A 27,510-nucleotide genomic window follows, 5' to 3' on the forward strand; every position below is an offset into this window, starting at 1 on the left:
CTATCTATAAAAATGAACCAAAAATAGAGTAAGGTAAGGTGGGCATCCCAACCTACCATGCCATCTCTCTTCTGCAGTTGGCTCCAGAACTAAAATCAATTTTATGGATACATCAGAGATGGAAACAGACTTTAATTGTTGAAGAACTGTTGCATATTACTGACAAAAACTTTCAGAAATTGAAGAAAAAAGCTCAGAAACGTTACATTTTAGATAAACACTTATTTAATTTGCAAGTCACAGGGACATCAAATGGCAAAGATATGCAAGCAATGGGAATAAGAAATCTTCAACAGCATGAGGCAAATAAGTTAAAACTTTGCCCTTAAGACAGCTCAAATACCTGCACACATGAACTCCAAAGGAGCAATATAAACTTTACTGTGTAACATATAATGCCCCTTCAACTGTAGCTTAGACTTTGGCCACTACCTCATTAGCTCAGTACTTTCTGCCGCCTTATTAAAACAAACAAAAAAGAAAAACAAAAAGCAAAACAACCAAAAAAATCCACCAAAAGAAAGAAAATGTAAATAAACCCTTTGATATAAAAAAATAAAGCTTTAACTACTAATCAGTGTAAATCCCAATACATACAATATATTGGAATTACAATAAGAAAAAAAAAGAAAAAAAACCACTGCACACTTATAACAATATCCTGTTTCCTTTTCAAATATGCTTGCTTATCACAGCAGATGAGAATACCAGTCATGAAAACAAGGTTTAATCCAAATGTACATATTTCATAAATGTTTTCATGTCATATTAGTGGCATGCCTAGCTTGAGACAGGAAAAAATATTCTGAAAGCATCAGCAAAGAGGTATTCCAAGCTCACCCCCTTCCCCATGAAAAGACTGTGTTATGCATATGATACAGGCCAAGGAACTTGCACATTATGAAGGGGACAAAACCATAACCAAGTTAAAGCAATTGCTCCAAAAGTATTCTAAGCAAAGATATACACTACGTGCCACTCTGCCTCATGTACTAGCACTAAATAAATTATATGCTTTACAAATTACACTATCAGAGAATGAATTATAAAGAAATGAGATGGAGCATTTTAAAGGTTTGATAGCAGAAAGAACATTTTTTTTAAGTCATAAAATGAACTTGGCAAAACAATTTTTACAACATTCCAAAGCAATTTTTTGCTGTATAGTCCTCATGTTTCCAAAGACAGATAAATCATTCCATACTTAACTAAGCACTTATGTGTTACTGACAACTATTCCAGCAAAACCAAACCCATTTGGATTAATGCTAGGTCTTATAAGAGTAATGGAGAAGGTGTAAATATATGCAAATACACACACACTTACTTAAACTTACTATGACTTTATATACATACACACACAAAGCATTATAAAAATTAAAAGCTTTGTGTATATAAAGATGTAAAAAACATGAATGTATAAACAGCATAAACTTTCTTGACCATTGCAAGACCAAACTAGCATCCACTACCTTCCTTTTACCAATTAATGTCAATAGGAAGCTGAGCAGCTTGTCTGCCCTTTCTAAAAGGTGTTCAAAACCAAAGTAGGAGATGCACTCTTCCAGAAGAGTAAGTCTTTCTCACGAGAGCTTTGCAGAAAATCTTAGCTAATCCAAATTCCCCTGTAGTGGAACAAAACCTAGGTATTATTTTACCTAGTGTTTTGCTTATGCACAGTATTGGTAAGAAAGTGAATAAATTAATATTGGAAAGAAAAGCACTGGAAGATTTCCTCTTTAAAATTCAACACATATACCTAAAACTAGTTTTAGCTGAAAGAAAAACCAGTAAGTTAAGGTCAAAAGTTGGCTCATTTACCTTCAAATAAACTGAGGTCTCTTCGTAGCCTTGGTCCATAAAGCCCTTCTAAAATACTTTCAAAACCTGGAGACAAAAGAAACATTTAAAACAGTAAATAAAAGGTTTCTTAAAAGAAGCATATTCCAGAAAACTGGCAATAAGTATCCTCAAATTCTCAGAGCAATTCCAAAAATTGTTACATCCATCAAACAAATATTTACTCCTTCCACTAGAGTACTACTCAACAGCATTAGAAGATAAAAATAAGACAAGGCAATTGCCATCTGCCCACAATCAGCCTATTAAGCCATGCCCCAACAACCTCATTAGACTTAAAATAACCACCACAGAATCCTAAAGGTGGAAGGATTAGCCTCATAGCTCTCAGCAAGTGAAGGAGTTTCTCTCTTAGCCTGAGACTCTGAGTCATGTACAAAGAGAGGAAAAAATGAAAAGAGAGAAAACTTCAAGACCAGAAACTTATCATCTCTTGAAACTATATAATCTGACCAGGCTAATACTACAACAAATAGAAAAAAAAAAAAAAAAATCAAGCTTCTTTTACTTCTGATACCATGACAGTATTCTCTAGTCCTCTGTATCCCTACAAAAACGTTTAAAATTAAGGATTAGAAAAATCCAATTATTTTACAGATTTACCAGCTAGTTTGTTTAGGTATTTGGTAAAAAAATACTTCAATAAGGGTCATGAGACACAGAGCAAATCAAATGATGGATACATAAATAAATGAACAAAATTAAAAAAAAAAAAAATCTCAACCCCACAAAAAAGTACATGACAACTGATGAAATATGGTGACAATTTACAGCATCACTATAACAGAAGTTTTGTTCAATACAGAAACAGTTTCCAAGTGCTCCCATTTCTCCTTTCAAATAATAAGCTTATTTGAAAATAAGAGGATAATTGAAAGCGGCATTTGAAGTTTCTCATTCTTTATACTAAAGGCCTGTCTGTAGCTATTTTGCTAGACCAGAACTTTGCAAGACCCTTTTATCACCACATCACATAAAAGATACCAAAATCTTCAGGAAACAACTGCTATCAACAACAAACCTTCAGAATCATAAAATGTGCTCATCATGTGATATCTTTTAAGACAACACAGTATCCTGTTCTCTCACCAAAAGTCTTATTTACATTTTGGTTTAGATTGTATGTACACAAGTATAAAGAAGAATAAATATGTACCTTATTTGAAGCAGACAAGGGAAGATATCAACACATAGGAGCTTTTCAGTTTGACAAGTGAGATTTTGTTAAAATTTGCATTGCAAAGTAATTTTAATATATGAACTGTACTGTGAATCACTTATGTCTACAAATCTGCTATTTGAGCTATATATGGATTTATATCTTTAGATCTTGAATTATATGGATTTTATTTTCCACTTTTCTTTGTAATAAATGTAGTACTGACAGACAATACAAATTAAATGACAACCACTGTCCTCTAGCATATATACATATACACACATCCTTTCAACAGCCAACAAGAACTAGAAAGCAAAAAGCCCAAAGCCCAGGCACACACTAAAATTTACCTTAAAGCATCATCCAGCAACTCTTAGATTCAATGTAATATAAATTCACATCATATTAGCATTGCACAAAACCCCTGTTCTTCTGGCTTCAAAGGGTTACAGACAAAAAAGGCAAGAGAGACGAAGCCTGAAGTTAAGATAGCAATCCTCCAAACACAACAGAGCGGAAATAGAAAACACACCATATTTATTGCCATTAATGTTACAGACTGTAAGCCATTTTAGGTCAGCAGCTACTTACATTCTGCCAAGTTACTGTCCCTGGGTAAGGAAATGAATGAAGCAGCTCTTGGAGACAGCTCTGCTTATTTCAAAAGAACAAACAGCAACTCCTGTTTTTCAGAACTTTCGTCAATCAAAGAACAGGAAGCTTGTTTACCATCCCAGTCATCCCACCTACCACCCCTCCCACCCTGTGGAGGGTGGTATTTGTTTCTGCCTTTACTTATGTCCTTATCTGCCTGCCCTACCTAGGTACACCTACCTGCTCCTGCCTGTGCAAAACCATGAGTACAGAAACCCCAGCTCTGTAAACAGCAGTTTGTCAAGGAAGATTGCAATCTCCAAACAGACTTCCATACAGCCTGTATTAAAGATGGCAATTAGCACACTGTTGGAGATGGTTTTTTTTGCTTTGTTTGTGTTTTTTTTTTTTTTCTTACCCTGAGGACAGGATACATCAGACCGCTTCTTTGCTAATTCACCAAACTTAATTCCATCCTACCCATCCAAGGGGATACTGCTCTTCCTGAAGTATTACAGAACCTCTCCAAGGAGCCACAACAGACTTACCCTGCCCAATCATTTGCTTCCTCACCTTCAGATACTGGACGCCTTCTTTTAAATAAAACATACTTGTACAACCTAAGAACATCAAGAGAATCTTTTTCAGACCGTAGGCTAAAATTTTCCCAGAAAGCACCTATGTTACTTCCATGCTCCACAAAGTACTTCTGCCTTCCAGCAGAATCGATACAATTTTAGTTTAACCTAAACATGAAGATATATCTTAGTTTCTAGTATTGATGAACAAATGCTAGCACTGTTTCCTAAAATGTAGCCACCTGGACACAAGCAGTTCAACAAATCTTTTGTTTTTCTTCTTGAGTCAATATGCTTAAGCAAATAGTAGTAGCAGCTTTGGAACTCTCCAGAACCTGCAGAGCCTACAGAAACCAGTCAGAAATACACTTTGCTTGTATTTTTTTATTATTCATTAATGGAAAAAATTTGCTTCAAAATAGTTTTACAGAATTTGCTGTCTCATGGTAGTTGATTGCCTCTGATTCCAAACTGCCTTTCAAAAGTGTTACTCGAGATCTGACACTTTCAAGCTCCAAACTGAAAAGCAACCCTTGGCTCCAGTATCTTGCAATACCCTGATCTGTCAAACTCCTCCCTTCTCTAATACATTTATTATATCTTCATGTAGAAAGAATCAGCTTTCTTTATTATCTGACACTCTAAGTAGAAATTTGTGATAGAGGTAGTCTCTTAACCCAGTTACAAGTTTCCACAGTTTGTTTTTCTGAATGAAGCTGTGAACAGTTTTGTTTTTTTTTTCCCCCCCCATATTAACTCTCCTTCCTGCCTTTCTCCCACCAACGATACTGCTTTCCTTACTCAGGGCTGGGATGGGACAGGAATTCCCACGAGTAAGGAGGCTGAAGCTGTAACCTCCAGCAACAGGAAGGGGGCTCTCTTTTTCCATCGGTAGCTATTTGTGTCCCAAAAAGGCAAACAGCCCAGGAACAAGTTCTATCAGGTTTGGCATATAAGCCATGGGTCACAGCCAAAGCCACCAAAAGGAAGCAAGAGGTGACAGTAACTGCAGACTCCCATGGGGCTTCTGCCCAGAAACTAGACTGGCTGTCTTAGAAGTTCAGCCCTTGCCTCTGGTCCAAACCCAGACAGCTACAGAGAAACTCTTATGGGTCATCTGGCTGCTGAAAATATCATGCTACCCATCCACCTAGCCACCATGATACTGCCAAAAGTCATCTGCAGCAGACCAGAGCTAACTACAGGAGCAGAGGGGCAATGGTGAATGACACCAGGTGTCAATGTAATAAATACCAGAGCCCAGGTGTTGATCCAAGGTGAAGGCTTTCATAGGGCAAACAAACATCCTGTTGGATCTACATCTGACTACATGGCCGCAAGCAGAACTTCAGCTCTTACAACATTAGGATCCTTTGAGAAAGACAGGATCTATTTGATAATGCAAATCATGATTACCATCAGGCCCATCTCATAACGTCTTCAAGCTATGTTTGTCAGGAAAGTGGAGACTGAAGCCTAGAAAGGAAGAGAATGGTAGAGAGGGTAAATGCACACAAGGCCCTTACAATTCCCTGAACAAGTGGCATAAGCAGGGACACACCTTAAGTAGCTGTACATGAGCCCATTCAGCACAGGAAGCAAGGAGCAGGGATTATAAACCAGAGAATGTAACAATCTACCTGGTGAGACAGTTCACACAACTGCAGTGGATAGATACTGGCTTTTAAGAAATGTAAAGTGAGAAAGTCAAGGAAAAGTGCTTAGATTTTAACTTAAACGGAGCCTTAGTGTGGAATGGGCTACAGGACAGTTAAAAATCTACAGGCCAGGATTCAACCAGGCAAACATCATAGTGAACATCTATTACAGACTGTACAGACTGCCAATCAAAGATAAGTAGAAGTTCCTCAAAAAACAAAAATAACCCCCAAAAAACACCACTACAACAAAAAAGGGAAAAAAAAAAAGAAAGAAAGAAAAGAAAAAAGACTGCACAATCACCAAGACACATGCTGGAAATGCAACATGCCAGTGCACAAGCGACTCGGGGGATTCTGTGGTGTCTGGAGGACACATCTGCCTGAGGTGATGGACAAGCTCAACAGGGAAGAGCACTATCCAGCTGCTACTCATCTTTAACTAAGAGATAATCAGTGATGGGACAGTTAACAGTGGTCTTGGCCTCAGCAACCATGAGACAGAATGCAGGATCCCAAGGGAAGTGAGGAACTTGAATAGCTGACTAATTTTCTGTGGGCTTAGTAGTCACTGATTTACATCCCTCCCCCAAGATGGGGGGAGCACAGTGGAACTAGAAGTGGGATGCTATATCGTCTTGTACAAATCACAGAAGTTTCATATGGGCCAAGGGCCTATGGCAAGGTTTTTATTGAGTTATCCTACTAAATATTTTATAACGTCAAAGAAATTGCAAGATGAAGAGCAATTACCACTACTGAAGGATTAAAAAAACCCAATGCTTTGTGAATTAATTCCAGTATGTTAAGTGTCTCTACCAGTTTACTCAGATTTAAAACAGGATACCAAGTCCAAAGCAAGTCTTTAGACTGTCTTTACAAGTTTTTTTTCTTTCAAAATCTTGAAGTGAAGCTACCTTTCAGCTGCTCATAAAGCTGAAATCATAAAATCTTCCATAAGGTTTTATCACTGTAAACTACTTAAGAGTCTGAAACATCTTAAAGTCTATCTATACATTAGAGAGTGCCACATATGAACAGTGCAGGCTCTAAAATTCTTCATCATTAATAAAACAGAGTAATAATTAAAAGGATGTATTCCATGGAAGCTTCCAACCCTGTGCCACTTATACAGTTACAGGCATTTAAGTAATATACAGGGACTCTTCCACATGACCAGATACAGACTTTCTTCATCCTACTCCTCAGCAGCAGCTGCATGGCTGTGAATTACAAAAGCCTTTTCCATTCACAAACTCCTAAGTAGCCATGCAGACCCTGTCACTGTGGAAGCAATGGATAGTCTACCCTGCACTAAGCCTAGAGAAAATCACAAGGTCAAGATTTACAGAAATTTTAATGCAAAGCTGGTCTAGGTTAATTTTGGACAGATATAGTAATTGAACAGTTATACAACACAAATTGAGGTAAGACTGGTTTAGCTATACACTGACTATTGTTTTTCCAAAAGCTTTATCTCCATAATGTTTCTCAGAGGAAACAGTTACTTTAGCCTCAAAGATGAATTCAACACCCATCTCCTCCTTTCATCCCCACAACCTGTAAGTGAATGGAGACTGCAAGTAGGTTTCCAAAAAACTTGCATTACTCAGACTATGTGTTAGAAAAATAGCCAAAAAAAAGGAAGAAATTTCATGCAATAAATGGAACTGACATTTGACTACCACCTTCAAATGAAGCACTTGGTGGGTCTGAAGATAGGAGTACCACTTACTCTGCAGCTGGGAAAAAGAATAGCAAAATATGCACAGGTTGTATTAAGTTTTTTATAGGTTTGGTGCACTCCACATCACATTAATTTCTTGATTGCCCTAATCTTGGTCATACTAACTCCTGGATTTGTATGCTCTTTTCAAATTAAAGTCCACTTCAAAAAAGCAGATATATTTCCTTTCCCCTTTCATTTTTTGTTTCACTACTAGTCTTTCTTCTCTACCACTTTCCATGTTTCTGTTTAAGTAATCCAATTCTAGGGCTTTAGCTAAAAGGCCTTTTTTTTTAAAAAAAAACCAAACTGATATTTAGGACATTTTACTAAAATGTAACCATTTTTAGTTAAAAAAAATTACCAAAGCACTTTATTTGCTATTTTATTCAGTGCTATAACACAACCATGCTAAATCTCAAGAAGTGCCTCACAAAACTTGCACAAACTGTAACAATGACACCAATGACTGCACAGTAAGCTACCTAAAAAACTTTTTACTTATACTTGCTCTCCCCTCCTCTGATCTGCTGCAGCTTTTTCAGTTTAAGAAAGTGCAAGTTTTTTTATCAGTTCATCTGCTCAAGATTAAAGTGCAAATACTTCCAAATAAATTCACTTCTGATTTGATATTTTTCTAAGTCATAAAGACTGTTTTATTCATGCCTCTGGATGCATACCACAAAGAGTAGGTAAGTGTTCCTTACAGGTACAGAAAAAAATTAAATGAAAGAGGGAGCTGCTTATCAAGATTGCTCATCTGATTCATAGTTACTGCTCTACTTTTCATCTAATGCGAAAGGTTACCCTTTAGATGAGATCCTACTGTCATAAGCTGCTCTATGTTTTAAAGAATTTGGAAGATTCTGGGTGCATGAAAATTAAGTTCTGCTTCCTCCCTTCTTTTCCAGCATATCACCAGCTTGGCACAGGGTATGACTGCTGCACACTGCTTCGAAGGACAGAGCATGTACGTGTATTTTTGCTAAAATGAAAAGAGACTTTTAGCCTTAAGTACTATGGCCTCTGGAGGCAATGGAGGAAAAAAAAGAACCTAGAGGCTCTGCAAAACACAATTTTGTTAATCCACCTAAGAAAATTAGCAGCAGTTTATGTTGAAATCTTCACAACTTCTGTGTGCCTGAAAGTTCACTTTCATCACCCTTCATTTTGTGACTTAGTACACCAAGAATCACTTCTGAATTATGGTAGTTTGATTTGTTTTACTGGAATCCAAAACACTTGTATTGACCTTCTTACATAAAATCAGGCCTCAACCCTACTCCTGTTTAAGATCCTGCTAAGTAACAAGCATCAGCAACGAAGATTCATGTATCCTCCTTGTTTCTTGAGTTTAATATTCTCAGCAGAGAAAACAAAGTTGAAAAAAAAAAAATGCACATTATAAACAATGTGGAGTTTATCCCATTAATATTGCTTTTCAAATCAAAACTAATTTGAAAGTAGGCTCAGAACTGCTGATTTCAATTCTTAAAAGGTTGCAAAGTTAATAAATGGTCTTTAAAATGTAATAAGGAAAATCCAAAGAATAAGATTACATTTAATGAGATTGAGCACCATACTTCAGACAGCATTAAACTACCTTCTTTTACTTCTTTGGTGCGGTAACAGCTACTGTTACTTTACCCAGTTGTTAAACAGACTTGATAACAACTCAAGTTCAATTTCTGTTCCTGCATTTGCCTCTATAAACACTTCTCTAGTAGACATGAGAATTCTGTTCCCATTCTGAAGTCATACAACCTATATTTTGAGTTATTTTGAGGTGTTTCTTGATCTATGAGGACTATTATACAATTTGTATGAGGAGTCTCAGAATCTAAAATCACATGGACAAATAAAGAACAAAAGACAGATCCTGCACACTGCTTTATGCCCCATCCAAGAAGCCAACCTCCACCATCACCTGCCCCTTTCACCCATACACACTTTAAGTAGCAGTAGCTTCATGCCAAGGTATAACAGATAAACATGAAGTTCTGAGCTAAAACTCCCCGAGACAACTGACATTACCATGAGAAAAATGAATTCAATTTTCCCCCACTACCCTTGAAACTTTGCTGCTTCATGTATCTGAAAAGAGATTTTTTTTTAAAACAACATATAATTCAAAATAGTAGTATATCGAAATAAAAACTTCAGTTCTCCTTCTCCCCATTTTGTACATTTCCATGACTGAATTATTTAGCTTGGCCCCCTAAAGGAGTATATCTGAAGGAAGTTTTGTGGTTTGCCCTACAAAGACAGCTACCTTGGATTAAAACAAACATACCACAGACAGAATTCAGCTTCACTGGTTTTGTCAAGTATTAGAATTGCCTTTAATTATTTTTTAAAATGTACCCCAGGCAGACAAAGCACCAGCTGCAGTTGCCCTAAAAGAAAACCCTTTACTTTTCTACAAATTCTCTCTCAATAATACTTCAATATTTACTGATAAATATTATTTCTCATTAATAAATGATAAAGGTGCAAGAGTAGGAGGCAGTATTTTGTTTTGGCTTACTTGAAAAAGCCATCTGCCTTTCTTATAAGTTACCCCTTCCACAGGAAAGGGACTTGGAGCTCATGTTTGGTCATCTTTTAGCTTCTAATCACATGAATTTACAGCCTTCTGAAGTACACACCTATATTTTCCAGGTGCAGCTTGCACTCTGTTGTCCACCGTTATTTACCACTACAGAAGGGAACTGGTTTACCTGAAAAATAGTTATCTGCTCCAAACTTTTTTCTTTTGTCTCCAACTGACAGGAAAATAAAATTAATTACATCAGAAACTCAAACCCCTTAAGAGTATGTGTTTATTACTCAGCCATCACCAAGCTCCTTTGATATATCAGACCACTCTCAATTATTTAGAAAATAATTTGAGTTTTTTGTAGCCCAAATTCAAAATTTTGAAAAAAACAAAATAATTACATTTTTTTTCTTATTACACATCATTACCTTTATCCCACCATTAGGATATAAGCAGAAATTCTCTTACAACTTGTTAAAGGAGAATACTCTGTAGAGAAGAGAATTATTTTAATATTTTATAGGAGTGGAACAGTGTGTTTAAGAGAGAAACTTAATTTAACTATTAAGATCTGTGTCTGTTTCTTTTGCCTCTCCCTTTGTTCCACAGGCCAGCAGCTGTCCTCTTTGCCACTGTCCACCCCAACCAGAGAAGGATTAATAATGTTAGTCTTGCTTATATATTGACATAAAGCTTCAAGTCACAGGGTTTTTGTTGTTGATGGTGGCTTTAGTTTGGTCCTACTTATATATTTGTTTAAAAATCTACTACTGCAACAATCTGGAAAGGATTGACTATAGTATGAAACAACTCAAGCACTGGGATAAATAAAAAACAAAACAAAACAAAAATAACCTCAAACGTGAAAATAAAAACACACAAACCAGTAATAAAGATAAACCCCCCCAAAACAAAAACAACAGCAACAAAAAAGCAAAAAAAGAAACAAAAACCAACAAAAACACCAACAAAACCCCCAAAAATACAAACACACAGACCAGTAATCCAGTAATCAAACACTCAATCACCTTCCTGCCATTTATACAAATGGCAAGAAAAACAAAAAAGTAATCTGCTAGACAGAATACTCAAGACAAAGCATGATAACCAAAGCAAAAATTATTATATATTTATTCAAACATTTTATTTTTTCTGTTTGTAACACCACTACAGAATATCTATTCTTAAAATACATTATTAGATAAAGTGTTGGCCGGATTATCAGGTAAAAAGTAACCCATTTTTCTTGCAGAAAAATTATCGGGATTTAATTTAGGACAGATATTGCATAGGAATGGAGCAGGGAGGGGGCTTCTGTTGAATATGTTGTCTAGTTTGAATTCATTTCTTGCTTACAGCATTACAAAGCTCTCTTACAATAGAAAGTTCTAAACATTTAACTTAAAACGCTCAATTTCTTTACCATATTGATTCAGTTCCCTGAGCAAACAGGAACCAGCATACCAGAGATTCCAAAATGAAAGGGAGGAAATCCTCTATTTAGACTCCAATACAAATTCCAAACCATAGCTAAAATGATGCTTTTCCTTCTCTGCAAATCTTGACTCCAAGAACTAATGCAGCTGGGGACACTGCTGCTGCCAGCAACACAGGGTGACCAAAACCTGAAATGGGACTACAGAACCATGTCAGTGCTGACTGCTTAGTTTTCACTTAGGATAAAAATCCTTGGTTTCAACTCTCTGTGCTGTGCTTTATTGTGGGGATAAAGACAGTGATAAAATACAATTTCATAAAAATACTATGTACATTAAAAGAGCTAGCTGCAACATGAAGCAGTTACAAGCATTAGGCTGAATACAAAGAGAGAGACTGACATTGGCCATACCTCAGACACAGAACAAAAAGAGGAAATGTCATGCCTCCCCCCCAATTGTTCACAATTTTAGAGAAAAGGGTGGCAAGCCAACAGAGATGGGAGGGGGAAGTTTTTGTAGGTTAAATAAAGACTGCAATTAGCATCAAGTCTGAGTTCAGGTATTTATAAACCACAGCAAGAAAAATGAGGTTCAATAAAAAGGAAAGCAGCTCCCTTCTCCAAAGTAATCTATGCCAATGTGTCCTTGCAGACTTGCAAACAGGAGAGCCCAACATGACACCTCTTATTGTACCTTCAGACATTGCCAAAATTAAAAGTAGATTTAATTTCTAATGCAGTAGCCAGATATTCTGAGACACTTGTGTTATTTATAATTTAAAAGGCATAAGGAAGATGCTTCAGAAGTGACTATGCTGCTCTGTGGACAGGGAGAGAAAAATGCTTCCAAATGACAGTTACTTAAAGTTCATTTTTGTTCTCTCTAAAAACTCTTTGACCAGTAATCTAATCCCAGCTGCTGCACTGGGACATTTAAATATGTAACTGGTGTGAATATTGATGTTCTTCAGACTGAAGCTTCTCTTTTCCTTGCCTTCTCTTTTTTCCAAGACGCTGCATCAGAGCTAGCTAGATACCAACTATAACTCAGAACAGTGCTGGCAATAATTCAATCAGTTCATAGCCTGCATCCTTAGAGAAGAAAATTCAGAGGGAGGAAGACACTGTAAAAGAAGATTACATCCAGCTTGGAAAAATGCTTATGACTTCCTCATTTGGTATCAATTTAAATGTTTTATGAGGAGAATGATGGACGAGTAAGACATAGAAAGAACTGTCACTCTGAGAAAACCACGTACCTAAAGCATGTGACTGCTTCTTAATTCTCATTTTAAGATTTACAGGAGGACTAAAAAGTTTGGCTATTTTACCTAACAAGTTGAGAATTGTTAGATAAATTCTTTTTTTCTGCATGAAGGCCCAGTCAGATGTCTACTGAACCACAGAAAAGTCAAGTCCACAGTGAGTCTGTAACAATGAATAGGTCACAACATTGTTTCACTACTGCAGTATCACACATCCAACCAGCATCTGGGAGAAAGTCTAGGAGTCAACTAGCAAATAAACAGGTCTTGCACACTTCCTGGATTACCAGAATCAAAGAACACTGGGCTTTCCGCTAAGAAAAGCTGTTAGAAAACACCAGTTATCAGAAAACACCAGCCCACTGAGCCAAAAAAATCAAAACATTCCTAGCCTGATGGGCTTTTGAGAAACTGAAGCTAAGGATTCTGTGTTACACCATATATCCACTGCAAACTAATGAAGTTACAAGCCTTTAGAGCATTCCATGAAACTGATGCCTGACACTAGGTTTTCCAATGAAGAGGAATTTCAGAAGAGAATCCATTTCAAGGGAATTTTTAGGTTTCTTTTCAATTATAATTTCTGTGCCACTCAAACAACCTATTTCCCATAAATAGCTTTGAAATTATGATCAGGAGAAAAGTCATTCATCTCACCCAGCATATTCATCTTCCTCCTATTCAGAAACTATTTCCTATTGAGAAACTATTTATTGGTTTCTATTATTTAGAAAGTTTGAAATTGACTGAAATCGTGCAACTAGACTGCAATAAAACTGACACTTTTCTTACATAATGAAGCTCCAGAAGGAACAGCTTCTTGTATCAAGCTACCGAAGTATAACACAGTGAGTGAATTATCAACTCTATAAATCTCAGTGTCGGATTCTTCAAAATATTTATTTTCAAATTTTCATCATTAACACAAATGCTGAAACTAGATCATAAAAAAACATTTTAGTAATCCTAGAAGTACTGAAATGTTTGCATGAAATGAGTGGAACGTACCTTTCCAATAGCAGTTAATTCCTTAAATTTGTCTTAAGTTCACTTTTCTGCATTTTATAATACCTATGCCATATATTTTCACCTTTAATTTACAGCTTATTTTTACAAATACCTAGTTTTAAATCCCCCCAAGCCCCTCTAACAGCCTTCATTTTTTAATCCAGGCAGAAATTTGCTTTGCAAATTAGACACAATTTAGAGCCAGCAACATGTAAACAAGAAACCAACTTTTATCTATTTAAAAATGTCATTACAAATACAAATTTTTAACTCTGGTTACTTTCTCTAAAAAATATTTTCTGGTGCTCAAGGCTAAAATTACAAGTGCCCCAGATGCTCCTGTTAGATGGAAACAACTCAGCTAAACTGTGATTTTAAACCAATTCTTAAACATGCTCAGTGAATAAAAGAAAAGTTGACATTGCTCAAGGCATGTAGGCAGTGTAGCCCAGCTTACAGGTCACGGACAACCAACCTGGAATATGCATCATTTAAGTCAACATCTGTTGAACTCTTAGAACACACTGAAATGAATAGACAAAAGTTTTCAACTGCTTAACTTTTGATTTAAAAAGGCTGAATCCTTTCATTTCTCCCTGGAGATTAGAAAAGCAGAAACACAGAAAGAAAGACTTTAAACATAAATTTTAGCTTCACACTGGGCATTTTCATCAGATAAAAGGTGTCACATATAAGAAGAGAGCACAAAAAAGTCTCTGGGACTTGCTTTTAGTATTTGACACAATTCAAAAGATTAAGCAGGCATGGTTGGGGGGTTGATTTTTTTTTTTTTTTTTGTTTTTATTTTTTGGTCTGCTTTTTTTTTTCCTTTAAGCTATTAGTATGCATCTGTAAAAACTTCTGATAAACTTCCTCCCAATCAAAAAATGGCACAAGATAAAGCAGAAAATGGTAAGCTTCAAAGTGTGTGACTCAAACTCATCTGCAGTGGAACAGAATTCATATAGCACTCAATTCAACCATATATTAGAAATGAGAATTCACTGGGAGATTTTTGTAACTGTTTTGTATTGAATGTCTGATTAGACTCTATAAAATTCACATTAGTAACAATGTCTGACCTGCGTTGGGAAGCAGGGAGAACACCACAAAGGAAAACCAGATAATTTTTTAAAGTACCTAAGTGGCAAGATCCTGAATCATGCTGGGAACAGACAAGAGCTCTTACACAAGGCAGACGGGTTTAAACAGCAGTTATCCTGTCTTACAAACACCCTGTTCCTGCTGCTCCAGCACTATGTCTCTTCCTTAGCAAAAGCAAACATTCATTATTTCCACAGACAGTAATTCTCACTTCTAAATTTATTAGTCTGCTCTAAAAACAGAGATGCCTCTTCACTTTACACTATGCAAAAAAGGGGAAAAGTGAATGTCCCCATTTTATTCCTTAGAACAAACAACTCAGCACAAATTCTGCACTAAGATCAAGCATCTGAAAAAAAAAAAATTCAAATCAGCTGTTTTGGGGTTAATTTCTTTTTCTCCATAAGAACCATAAGATAAATAGAGAAGGCAGAATCTTTAACAGTGTTCATTATTCCACTCACAGTTTAGGGAGTCTCTTTGACCCAAGACAGCCATTACCCATTGCTTCCCACAAATCTCAAGCAAGACAAAACAAGAAACTTCAGTACTTCAAGCTGATCTATAAGTAGAGTACTTTTCCCTCTTAATGAAACAATTTCAAAAGACAACTACAATCACAGCAGCCAAGTGAACTACAAGATCAAGAATACATGAATAATATTTCTTAAATGGAAGGTGTGATTACAGTCTGCATTTCCAGCAAGAGGGACACTTCTGCAGGAAATATTTATCTCAGTACCAGCATTCTGGAAAACTAAGTTACTTATTTGGTACCAAATTTCTTAAATCAGTCTCATAGGTCAAGATCACTCATACCTCTCACATAAAGAGCAAAAAAACATTTATTACTTATCAGAAAGGTTGAGAATGAAAGAGGAGAAAATCGCTGATTGCCACTTGAGATGCTGAATGCATGAAGCTGCCGGGTATCCAGTTAATGCCACTTAATCAGGTCAGTTAAGGGCAGGTGGAGAAGTGCAGCACCACACAGAGCAAAGGAGAGTTAACAGCTCTTCAAATACACCATCTAAATCACTACCAAGTAACTACTCCAGCAGACAACAGTAGAAGAGGCTGTTTTGGCTTTTTGTAGTTTATGATGCTGGTGGCTGAATGAGGCAGACAAGGTGAATTATTCCATTCCTCAGTCCAAAAACATGTCAGGATCTCCTCAGACAATATGAGACAGTGGGGAATCACTTCATGTTACATCAAGGAGAAGCTGTCAAAATACTACTGTATGTGACAACCTGAGGTAAAGGCCTTATAAACCTAAGTGTGGGCCAGCAAAACTCCTTCCTGAACCAATGGACAAGTATTCTTAGAGTCACCAATTAAGAGACACATGCAGCAAGTAATATCACAGACTTCAATAACCTAAATTCATCATGCAAGTTTTCTCAGGTCACACTACAGTGTGTTTCTCTCACAGCTTTTTCTCCTGCAGTGTAACTGCAGAAAGCATTGACTACTTAAATAAGAAATCCATGATACATTAAATCTTCAGCTCACACTTTGAAGGTTTGTGGGACAAGGAGCACTTGCCAGAGCTGACAACAGTATACATCAGTTAGAGTTAGGACAGAGGTCTTGTCAGAGTTTAACCAATTTAAACACCAATTAGCATCTCAAGACAAAACTTTGTCAAGCCTGAAGGGAATTGTGCATGTAAAACAGGCGCAGAACTGACAAAAATGAGGAAGACAAGAACAAGTAATGCTGAAGGAGATGGTGTACCCTCAAGAAGACAATTTCCTTAAGAGTAAGTTTTATCTTGCTAAATACATTTAACCAATAATTAAAATAAAATCAAAGTACACTGGAAGTTCTGATTCATTGCATCAGCAGAGTACGATGTAGGCTTCGAAGATAAACAAATGACTTCATTTCACATCTAATCAAATGATGTGCAGAACATACCTGTAATGGAGTAAAGAACCCAGTAAGAGCTGCACAGTTGAAATTACTTTGACCCAAGGCACTCACTTCCTGATAGATCACAGGACAACTATAACTGAATAAGATTTAGGCATTAACAGAAAGAGGTGTGGCAGTACTTCAATCAGGAGAGCTTTGAAACTTGAAATATCACAGGAAGATCTCTGACCTCAAAAGCCACAACAGAGTGGAACACACAACAGGTGGCAAGATTGCCAAGTAAACAGGGGTCATAGAACAGCTTGGCTTGGAAGGGACCTTAAAGCTCCTCCAGTTCCAGCCCCCTGCTGTGGGTAGGAGCACCTTTCAAAATGGCAGAAGTGAGTTGATAAAACATATTTCCCCAAAAGCCATTGTACTATATCGCTTTCAAGTTTTAGTCGAATACTTCTCATGAAAGTTGGAGAGAAGGACAGATATGTCCTTCAGGACAGGAAGAATAAGAAAATTGAAGGAGCATGTACCAGAACCACAGGTAACTCCCACATTACTTAGCTGATTGCACAGCATTGAAAGAGTTTGTCACAGCTAGCACTCAAGCCCATACACAGAACAGTTTAAGGCAGCAGTAAAATTCAAACAGATTTTATTTTTCTTCCCCCTCAGTGGCAAACACCAGAATGACCTACACCTGAACTAAGGTCACAAAACACTAGCCATTTGATAATCCTCCCCCATTTTCAGATTAGGGGGCTTAATAGTAGACTTAAGTGAAGTCAGATCGTCACATTTATCTGGGCCTTGCTGTGGCACACTCTGTTCTGTGAGCCAAACTGCCAGCTGCAATCACAAGCAGGGCTCCTTTAAAGCAGTCTTCTACAATCTACATTATATATGGCAGCAATGCTAATTCATTGTTAATCAAAAGACGTCCAGCAGTTTTACACCAGTACTGGCATTACTAAATGGTGTAGTCATTCTAGAATGGAAAATAAAACTTTTAAATAAGATATACAAAGCTTTTTGACAATAGTTATGAAAAGGAGGAGCATATTCAACCTAGATTAATTGTACTCCTCTCTGACTTATTAGTGGATCAGCAGACTACAGATGCACCAAAGCTAGTTTATAAAGCTAAATAGTCTGTAAAATTCCATGAACGTAGAATTATGACAGTGAGAATTATTATTCACATACAAGACTAACTAGACTTTAATTAAGATTATTTGAAGAAGCTGCTAACTGCAGAAGGAGGAAGATAAATACTTAAAATCTTAAAATTTAGCATTTTAAAAATAAAATAGCAAAATTTTATAATAAGATACACTGAAAACCAGTAATTTTTCCCACTGAACATCACTTTGAATATGAGTAATCAATCCCCAGGTGCTACTAAAGCTAGGATGTCTCATAATTTTATATCAGGACTCTACTAATAGTAGTTATAGAGAAACTGAAAGCAAGGAATATAGTTAAAGAGGTCACAAATTCAGTGAGCTTAAAAAATTGCATCTGATGACATTTATCAAACTCACACTCCTGCAGTACAACACATGCTGCTATGGAGACACAAGCCTGGATGGACGTTGAGAACCAAACACAGCAGTAACTGAGATGCTATAAGAATTTTGCCAAGAATAGGATGTTTATCTGAGAAGAGGTTAATTCAGCTTCTCAAGACACTACACAGGAACTTGAACTGTGCCAGAAGTGAAAACAAAGAAAAATAAACCCCTGACTCTTTGAACTGCAGAGTGACATGCTGCTTGACCACACCCCATAAAGAGGAATTCAGCCTCCACAGCTCAATGCATTTCTGCAGATTCAGAGTTCTCTGCTCTTTGCAATACATCTTCTGTGCCCTTACACACTCAAACAGATGAACCACTACCATGCATCTTCTCTACTCCCTCCTCACACCTTCCTGGCTTTTTTATGCCTTTAGTGAATGGAAGGACAAAGTAGTAGATTAGCAGTGGAAAAAGAAGAGATGCATTACACGACTTTACACCCCCAAACAAGGTTGGTTTTGATTTTGGTTTTGTTTGGTTTTCTGTTCTGTGACTTTTTTTCCTAATACATGGTAGCTAAATTTAGAATGTCATCTTACTTTTCTGAAGTTTTAGTACTGTACCTGTGAACCACACCAATTCAGTTCTGTTACAACCTCTATTAATATTGCAGCTTATCTTATCGAAGTTCCCACCAAGCACATTAAAGAGAGCAAAGCTCAAGAATAACATAAAAGACAGTAGTTCTAACTGGGACAAAGAATTTTAAGTTAGTGAAGCCTATAAAGCTCTGCCTGACCTCTACACTTTACATAAACACACTGAACTCTAAAGGTTAGAAAAACAACTTTGTTTGAAGCCCTCATACTTGAGTCATAGTCAAGAAAAAGGGATCCATTGTAACCATCTACTCAAAACACCCATATAATGTAGCAGAAAAATAAAAAAGACAAGGGTAGAAAAGGGAAAGAGGTACTAATTTTTCCCATTTTAACTGTTGGCAGTACAAGCACTAGCTATTTGAGAGTAGTTGGACTACAGCTCCTCAACAGCATACACTGATCTGATAAACCTATCAGCATAAAACATACCTATTATTATTTCCCTTACATAGCAAGGCAGGTCAGGAGACCCAACTGAAAACCAACCCAGAACAATAACAACAAAAAAATTTACAGTAGGCCTCCCAAACTAACTTAAAACAGAAGGGCAGCTCACTGTCAGACTAGACAAGTTCTACTACAAAGGGAGAACAACTAGAAAGATCTTACTGTTAGTGGTACTGTATTCTCTCTCAACAGTTTTGTTGGTTAGGACACTCTCCAGCCAACTTACACACTTCAAACATGCAAAAATGTTGCTAAAATAAGCAGTTGCTAAAAATCAGAAGCCTTGTTCTGTCCAGCAAAGTTACTTACACTTGACTCAGGAAAAAACAGGGACACTGTAAACCTGATTGGAAAACTGATCCAAGTTAAACTAGATCTGACCTTTTCTTTCCTCTTCTTCCTCCTGCCACGTTTCCTCTCCTGTTTTCTAGGTTAGTTTTTCATACTAGTTTGTTGAACTGTTCAATAAATGAATGCTCATACCAGTCAACATAAATCATGAAGGTAGGTACAGTGAGTTCAGAAAGAAAAAAAAACAATCACATTGTGTTATGCATCAACCAGAAAAAAAAAAAAAAAATCCCCCTGAAAGTTACCAACCTCAAGCATTAAAGTACAGAGTTACTAAATGCCAAAAATCAAGGGAAAAACTGAGAGGGAGTTGCAGTGACTTTATTTGCACTCCATGGTTTTGGTTTACACAAGTTCCAGCTTAGGAAATTCTCAGTGCTTATAATGTAGAAAGACTTATCAGAGTTTAAATTTCTCAGTTCTCTATCAGCACATAAAAAGTACACAGCTACCATACAAGAACATACAAAAAGAAAGTTCAAGCTATGCCTAGAAACACTGACTAAGATTACAGTAGTTCCTGGAACACTTAAAAATTGAACTGCTTCCACACAGCAATATCTAGACATAGGGTGCACCAAAAACAACCACAGGTTTTATCAACACTACTGAAAATATGCCTATCTGCTTGCATGCCCAGCAACACATTTCTGTTCCATGTGCAAAGAATTCAAGCACTGCATGCATGCTACACAATCCATGGAGTCAATGTAGCAGGTACAGTTTCATCTTTCATAATAATTATGCTCCACAGATCCTTACAATTGCAGGTTCTCAAGGGATCAATGAACTAGTATTGCATCTACAGCTAAATACACAGAACTACCTCCCTCTGCCTTTTCAACTAAATCTCTGGGTGTCATTAATCTAACTTTTCTTGTACTGTTTTCACCACATATAAATTTCTCTCAAGAGTCAATCATAAGACAGCCATTCAAAAACATATAAGCAGTGGGGAATTACTTCTTTCTGAGAGAAAAGCTGATGAGTTGAAATGGATTATGAGAGAATACAGAAAAGAAGGTGATTTAACACTACATATTTGAAACAGAGGTAGTCCAACACAAAACAAACACCATGTGTTTTCTCTTACTTCAATCTAACGAAAATTAATGCAATACATACACCACAGCAACTTCCAATGACCTATAAACACACACTGACCATTTTTTTCTCTTTTGTTAACCTGTTTTGCTCAGGGCAATTGGGATGGTACATTTAGGACTGTGTTCCATTGCTGCCAGCTAAACCAATCCAGTGGTTCCTTTCTGCTACTACCCATGCTGCTTCTGTTGCAAAGGTCCTTCCCTGTCCTCGTGCTAGCAGCAGGAGCCATCAGTTTTGGTTTTTTTCTGCAAACCCCCAAACCCACAACAGTTGACCAGATATTGAGTTAAAGCAGGTAACATAGGGGTCCAATGAGTGCTGATGCAAACATCCAAGAGGTACGAACATGTAATCAGAATTGCAATTACTCCATTCTAGTAACAATTCCATCGGATTTGACAATGCAAAACAGCACTTTATTACATTCTTAAACTGTGGTTTACAATTAGTGTTCAATGCTAATGCCTACTTGCACACCTGGCTCTGTAATACTAGTTCAAGCTACTCCCTTACATGATACCATCTTCCCCTCATTGTATCAAAAATTGCCTGTGAACCTGTGCTGTGACATACATCTAGATTTAATTCCTGTTCTTCTTCCAATATCTGCAGTAACACTGAGATTACTTCCTTGATCTGCTTCATGCTGGAATCACACCAAGGGTTTTGCTTCACAGCTCAAACTACAACAGATCCACAGGAACACCTTATACCAATATTACTGCCCAAAATATAGGATGACAGCATTATGGCCATAGCAGGCTTGTTGGCTGTTTAAAGATGCTGCAGTGCCAAGGAAGCAAAAGAGCTCAAAGCAGGTGTCATACTGAAGTCACTGCTGCATGCAGTTGTTGCAGTCTCTTAGTGGCCTGACAGCCACTCAGTGACAGAGCACTGAGCCACAATAAAAATAATTATTAGATACACAAGAACATTACAGATGTGTAACACAATAACTGGCTCTCCCACGACTACAATGGCAACCATAGAAAAATCACCTAAAACCATGGTGATAATACAAAAAAAAAAAAAAAGTTACACTAACCTGCTGCAAAGGAGACTTACAGCCACATCAAAAGTGAGAACACTACTGCATATTGTAGGAATAAAGATATAGGGTATTTAATGCAGGAGTGTTGCCAAGTGTGGGGATACCACCAAATGAAGCAACTATAAATCTTTTGTTTGGGGGGAATTCCACTGCTTGGAAAGGGCACTTTTGAGACTGCTTGTTTGAAAATAGTAAGCTGGAACAGAAATTCAATTACTAAAAAAAAAAAAAAAAAAAAAAGAAAAAAAAAACAAACTCTAGATCTATCAAAACAATTAGATGCACTAATGTATCCTACTTTTGAAGGAAAAGAGTCCGAAAAGATTTAACAAGAGTCAAGGAGTATTGCATGCTTGTGAAATCTAGCATATAAAAAATGGATTTTCACTTTGATCAAATTTCAGTTTTCATAAGAAATACCAAGGCAATTTCCTGTCAAATGTGTGCCCTTGAGCAGCAGCAGAACGACAGTAAAACTTCTGCCCTTCCTCCAAATAGCAACGTATTATTTTTTTTAGAAAAAGTAGCAATAATATCTTAATCTTTCACTGAAAGTTTTACTTAGACACTTATTTTCATAACACACTGCAGAGTCCCAGCAAGATTCCAACATCCATGGTTGGTATTACCTGACACTTTCATTAAAAAGCCCCTTATTACTGCTCCAAACCTCACCCACAGGCTACTGTGAAAAAACAGCAAAAAGCCCAACCCTGTGCTTGAAGCTTTCTTGCATCCCAGCCATACTTGGTCTGTCCTGTTCCTATTCAAGAAAATAACGGGAACTCAAAGTACTTGCCAACATTCTACCTACAAAGTTCAAGTGAAATTGAGCAGTGGGATCAATTACTGCTTGAAAAAACCTGCATAAATCCTGTTTCTTAAGGCTGATCACAAAGCTAGACTTATAGCTCCATACTGCCAAAGCCTCTCAATCCAATGGAATAGAATTAATCAATTCACATTACAAAGTTCTAATCAAAGAGCACCAGACAGCACTTTTTAATCCTTCTGATATCCACCTCTATGAAATACCTTGCAATTTAAACCACCACAGAACTCAGGTACTTCAATTCGGAGCTTTCTGGCACTTTTCTATAAATACACAATTTAGAATTGAGGGTATTTTGTGTTAGTTATGTCACAAAGACTGTACCGAAGACAAAACATACCAGTGAGCACTGCTGGTAAGTATAAGCAGTACTTGTTAGCATGTACTATACAGCTGTGAGGACACCAACAGAATTGAGATCTCCAGGTGCTTTTTAAGAGCATCTAGTATTGGACTCTGATCGAGTCATGCAAGAGTTAGAACACCCAATAAGCACAAGTCTAAGCATCTTAGGAATGTCAGTGCTCAACATAACACACACAAAGATTTCCAGCTGAACAGACATTTTGTACTGAACACCTATTTCAAATTTCTGTTAATATATTCCATCCATTTACCATGTGGAATCTTTTATACCTTCAAGTATGTTTAGATATCAAATAAACAAATTTTCAGCAATGTCAGTGAAATTTTATCACTGTTTTTCTTTTCAAATTCTTTAAGTGTTTGAACATTTTGACATGAGAATTTAAATAGTATTCTGCAGGTCACAAATTAACGTACTAGGCTGGCAAACCCAAAGCTTTTACATGTACACATGGGCTTCAGAGTTAAGTCTGCAGCCAGGCTTTGACCAATGAACAATTCAGCAACTCAGCCCTTCAAGCAGAAGTCCCTAACCATCACTAGTCCTCCACTGAATATTATTTCAGTCTCACTGTCACAAATATGACCAGTGTTCACTGTGAGCCTCAACCTTGGAGTCTTGGAGCTGTTACCTCTGTCTCAGTTTAATACTTCCATAAAGAAAGTAGATGAGGAATCCCTGACAGATAAATTATTTCAGTGTTCAATTAATTATACTACAGAAATGCCAATACTAAATTTAGTATTGAGACAGTAAATGACACAAGACATCAAGATAAAGTTGATCATCCAAAAAGTTCAAGAACTGGGGGACTATTGCCTTACCATATTGTTTTTCTCACTTTACTACAAACATATGATCCTTGAGAAGACTGCCAAATCCATCATACTCACCACTCCTTCCTCCACCACGTTGCCATTTCAGCCATCAACCCAGTCATTGTTCAGACCTTCCAGTCAACACTAACTTTGTTAGACTCTTCAAATCCTTAGGAATACTTTGGCAAGCGAGAACAATGAACCATTATTACTTTAGAAGTTATTTTTAGCTACTGTAGGAGGTTATTTTACAGAATCTAATGCAACAGAATTTCAAAGGAGTAAAGGGGAAAAAAAACCCACACACAAAAAACCACCAACCCAAACCTGTTAAGCGTACTCTACCTCCATTATCCTGACCACTCACTTTCTTGCCACTTTGTTTACACTCTCTCTCTGATAAGGGCTGCTCAACAGGCCTGCCAGGTAACAGTTCTTAACTGAGATAGCTCTTGACTAACTATTAAACCATAACCTATGTCCTTTCTCCTGAGCAGTTGCTAATAATTTCATGGGTCCTTTCTATTAACTGGATTTCACATCATGAACATACAAAGAAGTTGTACCCTTAAGTTTTATTCCAAATAAGACAAAGCTGAATGTGAAGCACCACCACAGTGTAAGATATAAGTAATTACATGACAGTTTTGCACTTAGCAATTCTCAGGGAAAAGCTAAGTGGAAAGGCAATTCTGAAGAAGTTCGCTAAGCTCAGGAGATCTGCCCAGCAGAGGACTCAACCTATTGTATTTCTTTACACTCCTTCTCAGGGTGGGTTGTGCTCTGCAACTGTTTCTCGAACACATCTGACAGTATACAATTACCACCCGAGGTTCCTCCAGTCATCCACTGTCAGGCAGACTTCTAGGATTTTAGTTTAAACTTTTAAGTGAAATGCCATTAAACAACAGGCAATCACAGAAAGTGTCACTTGTGAGAGATACCTATCCTCAGATTTCACACCTTATCACAGCATTTATGCCAATAAACTGGCACTCTAGTATATTCTAATTAAACTGTGTTCTCTTTATTTGAAGTGTTATGTAGCGTAGTAGTGTTTAGAAAATACTATTCTCTAAACAATACCAAAGCTTGGAGGAATAAAATGACACTGCAAGCTTACACAGGTGTCACAGCAGGTGTTTACAAGTGCTATTGGGGCAACACAGCAAGACCAAGAAGCTTGTGCACATGAAGCGGTTTCCAGGTTACTGAAAAATGTAAAAAAGTCCACGAACTCGGACAGTGCTAATTGCCTGCAAATACAGGTTTACCAGGTGATTAGGTATTCACCTCTTACTTTGCTGTAGTCTCAAGCGCCTGCAGAAATACTGAATGAAGTGCTGCTCACCCTCCCAGCCACACTAGATGTATTTCCCCGCTCAGCCATCGCGGAGGATCGGCACTGACTCTAACATTCTACTCGAAGATCAAAGATTCTGTTTTCTCAAGAAGGGAAACGTCTGTTGAAACAATACAAATAAGCAGTTCCTGGCCTCTGTGTTCGTACCCCACCTCCAGAAAACAAACAACCAACCAACCAACCCAGCCGAAGCGCCCGCCGCCCCGAGGCGGCTCACGTGCCGAATGCCAGCGCTCACAGGGACAGGGGCCGGGGCCGGGAGAGGAGGCTGCGCTTGCCCGGGCGGAGCGCAGCGGGAGCAGCCCCGGTCCCGGGGCTCCTCCAGGCGGGAACGCCGCCGGTGCCCGCGCGCCCCCGCCAGCCGGACACGCGCGGGGAGTCACGTGACCCGGGAAACCTCCCGGCACGAGAGCCACCGGGGCAGCCCCGGGGGCGGGGGGGGAGAGCTGCCGTCGCCATGACAACTTCCAGGGGGAGGGAAAACTTCAAATCCCAACCGTCAGTGCAGGAGCGGCTCGCTCTTAAAGGCGCACGCACACACAGACACACACACAGAGGCGGGCTCCCTTCCCCCCTCCGCCCCCCAGGCACTGGCGATGGAGGAGGAGAGGAGGGGGGCAGCCACCGGCGCTCACCGCGCGAACGACGAGGAGCCGAGACAAAAGGACCCGAGCCGAGAAATGGTCTCGATCGGCGGTGACGGGAGGGACCCAGCGGCCCCAGGCAAAGCCCTAACATCCACCCTGTATACTGCCCGGAGGCGGCTTAGGACCTTCGCTCTCCCCTATATATCCCGTCTCCGCTCCCGCCCTCCAAGAAAGCTGCTTGAGCCGCTCCCCCCTTCCCCCCCCCCCCCCTCCGCCCACCCGACAGACCTGGGCTCGGAGAGCCTCGCCCGCCCCACTGCCCGTTCCCTTCTCAGACCCCGCTCGCCGCCCCGTCCCCCGCCCCTCGGTCCCCCTCGCTGCAGCCAGGACACGCCGCCGCCCCCTCTCTTACCCACACAGTGCATGAGCCGGTGCCGCCAGGAGTCGAGTTCTCGGCGGACTCCCCTGCGCTCCGCCGTGCAGCGGGGGCTCCGGCACTGGGAGGCGGCGGCAGGAGGAGCGGGAGCCGCGGCGGCCATTCCTTCTGTTCCCTTTTCCATCTGCCTCTGACCTCACGCCCGCTCATTTACATACGAGCGCGCGCTCCCCCGGCTCCTCTCCCTCCCCCCCACCCCCCTTTTCCTCGTCGAGCGCGCGCCCGCTCCCCCCCTTCCCCCCCTCAGCATCCGGCGCGGGGAGCGCGCGCGCCGCCTGGCGGGGCGATTGACGCGCGTCCCCGCTCCCCGCGGCTCACTCGCCCCGCCCCGCCGCCCGCCCTGCCCGGGCTCCGGCTCTCCCTCACAGACCGCGGCCCGGGTCGAGAACCGAAAAACCTTCCCTGCCCGCCACTGCCCCGCTGCCCATCGATTTTCCCCGGCCTGCAGCTCCCGCAGGGCAGAGCACGCCACCTGCTCTGGCCCGGCCCGGGCAGGCGGCAGCAAGGCAGGCCGGGAGCTGTAGTTCGTGAGGGAGGGGAGCGGCACCGCCCCCGAGGTTTGTCCCCGGGCGGACAGCGCAGCCAGGCTCAGAGAACCTCGAGAACCGGCGCGGTTCTCTCCGTCATCCCAGGTCTATCCTGGGCGCTGCTTGGAGCGGGGCTCCTGGCTCAGGTGCCCCTCCGCCTCTTCCAGCCCCCGGGCTGCCGCCAGCTCGCTCCCCCTCCGCCCCTGCCACCACCGCACGGACGCGGCTGTCACACAGCGCTGTGCCTTCCAAGCCAGCTCGCCAGGTTCACTCCGCGGGGAGATTTTCAAAGTTCTCTGAACTGCTGCCCGGTTCATCAGTCTGTTCTCGACGGCTTTGCTTTCAGCCCAGTTTTTACGGGGGTGTTGGTCATGCGGAGCCGGACAGCGAGGTTTGCAGGGGACTGGCGTCACACAGCATTGTATCCCACCACCCCTTTGGAAAAGGCTAGCGTGAAAACTAGGAGCCAGATCAATTCAGTTCAGTGTCTGGGAGCACGCCTGAGAAGGCTTACTATCAACCTACAAACTGAAGTCAGATTAAGGTAACTGCAAGAAACTTAACACACAAACGTCAGGTTGGATTACTTTGGAACATTTGACAACCCCTTGGACGGGCGGTTGTGCTGCTCTGCACAGTCA

General features: G+C 39.4%; 1 protein-coding gene across 3 annotated transcripts in view; it reads right to left on the reverse strand.

Annotated features, from left to right (window-relative positions):
• The window catches only part of LCORL (ligand dependent nuclear receptor corepressor like), a 79,733-nt gene extending 53,267 nt beyond the window's left edge, over nucleotides 1-26,466 (reverse strand). For all 3 annotated transcript variants that reach the window (XM_062493412.1, XM_062493411.1, XM_062493413.1), the window contains exons 1-2: nucleotides 26,319-26,466; nucleotides 1,822-1,887 (exon numbers count right to left, since the gene is read on the reverse strand). In XM_062493412.1, coding sequence (XP_062349396.1) covers nucleotides 1,822-1,887; nucleotides 26,319-26,466 — 214 coding nt within the window. The remainder of the gene's footprint in view (nucleotides 1-1,821; nucleotides 1,888-26,318) is intronic.
• Between the last annotated feature and the right edge of the window lie 1,044 nt (nucleotides 26,467-27,510).

Source organism: Cinclus cinclus, chromosome 5 (assembly GCF_963662255.1).
Source record: "Cinclus cinclus chromosome 5, bCinCin1.1, whole genome shotgun sequence".
Classification (NCBI taxonomy): domain Eukaryota; kingdom Metazoa; phylum Chordata; class Aves; order Passeriformes; family Cinclidae; genus Cinclus; species Cinclus cinclus.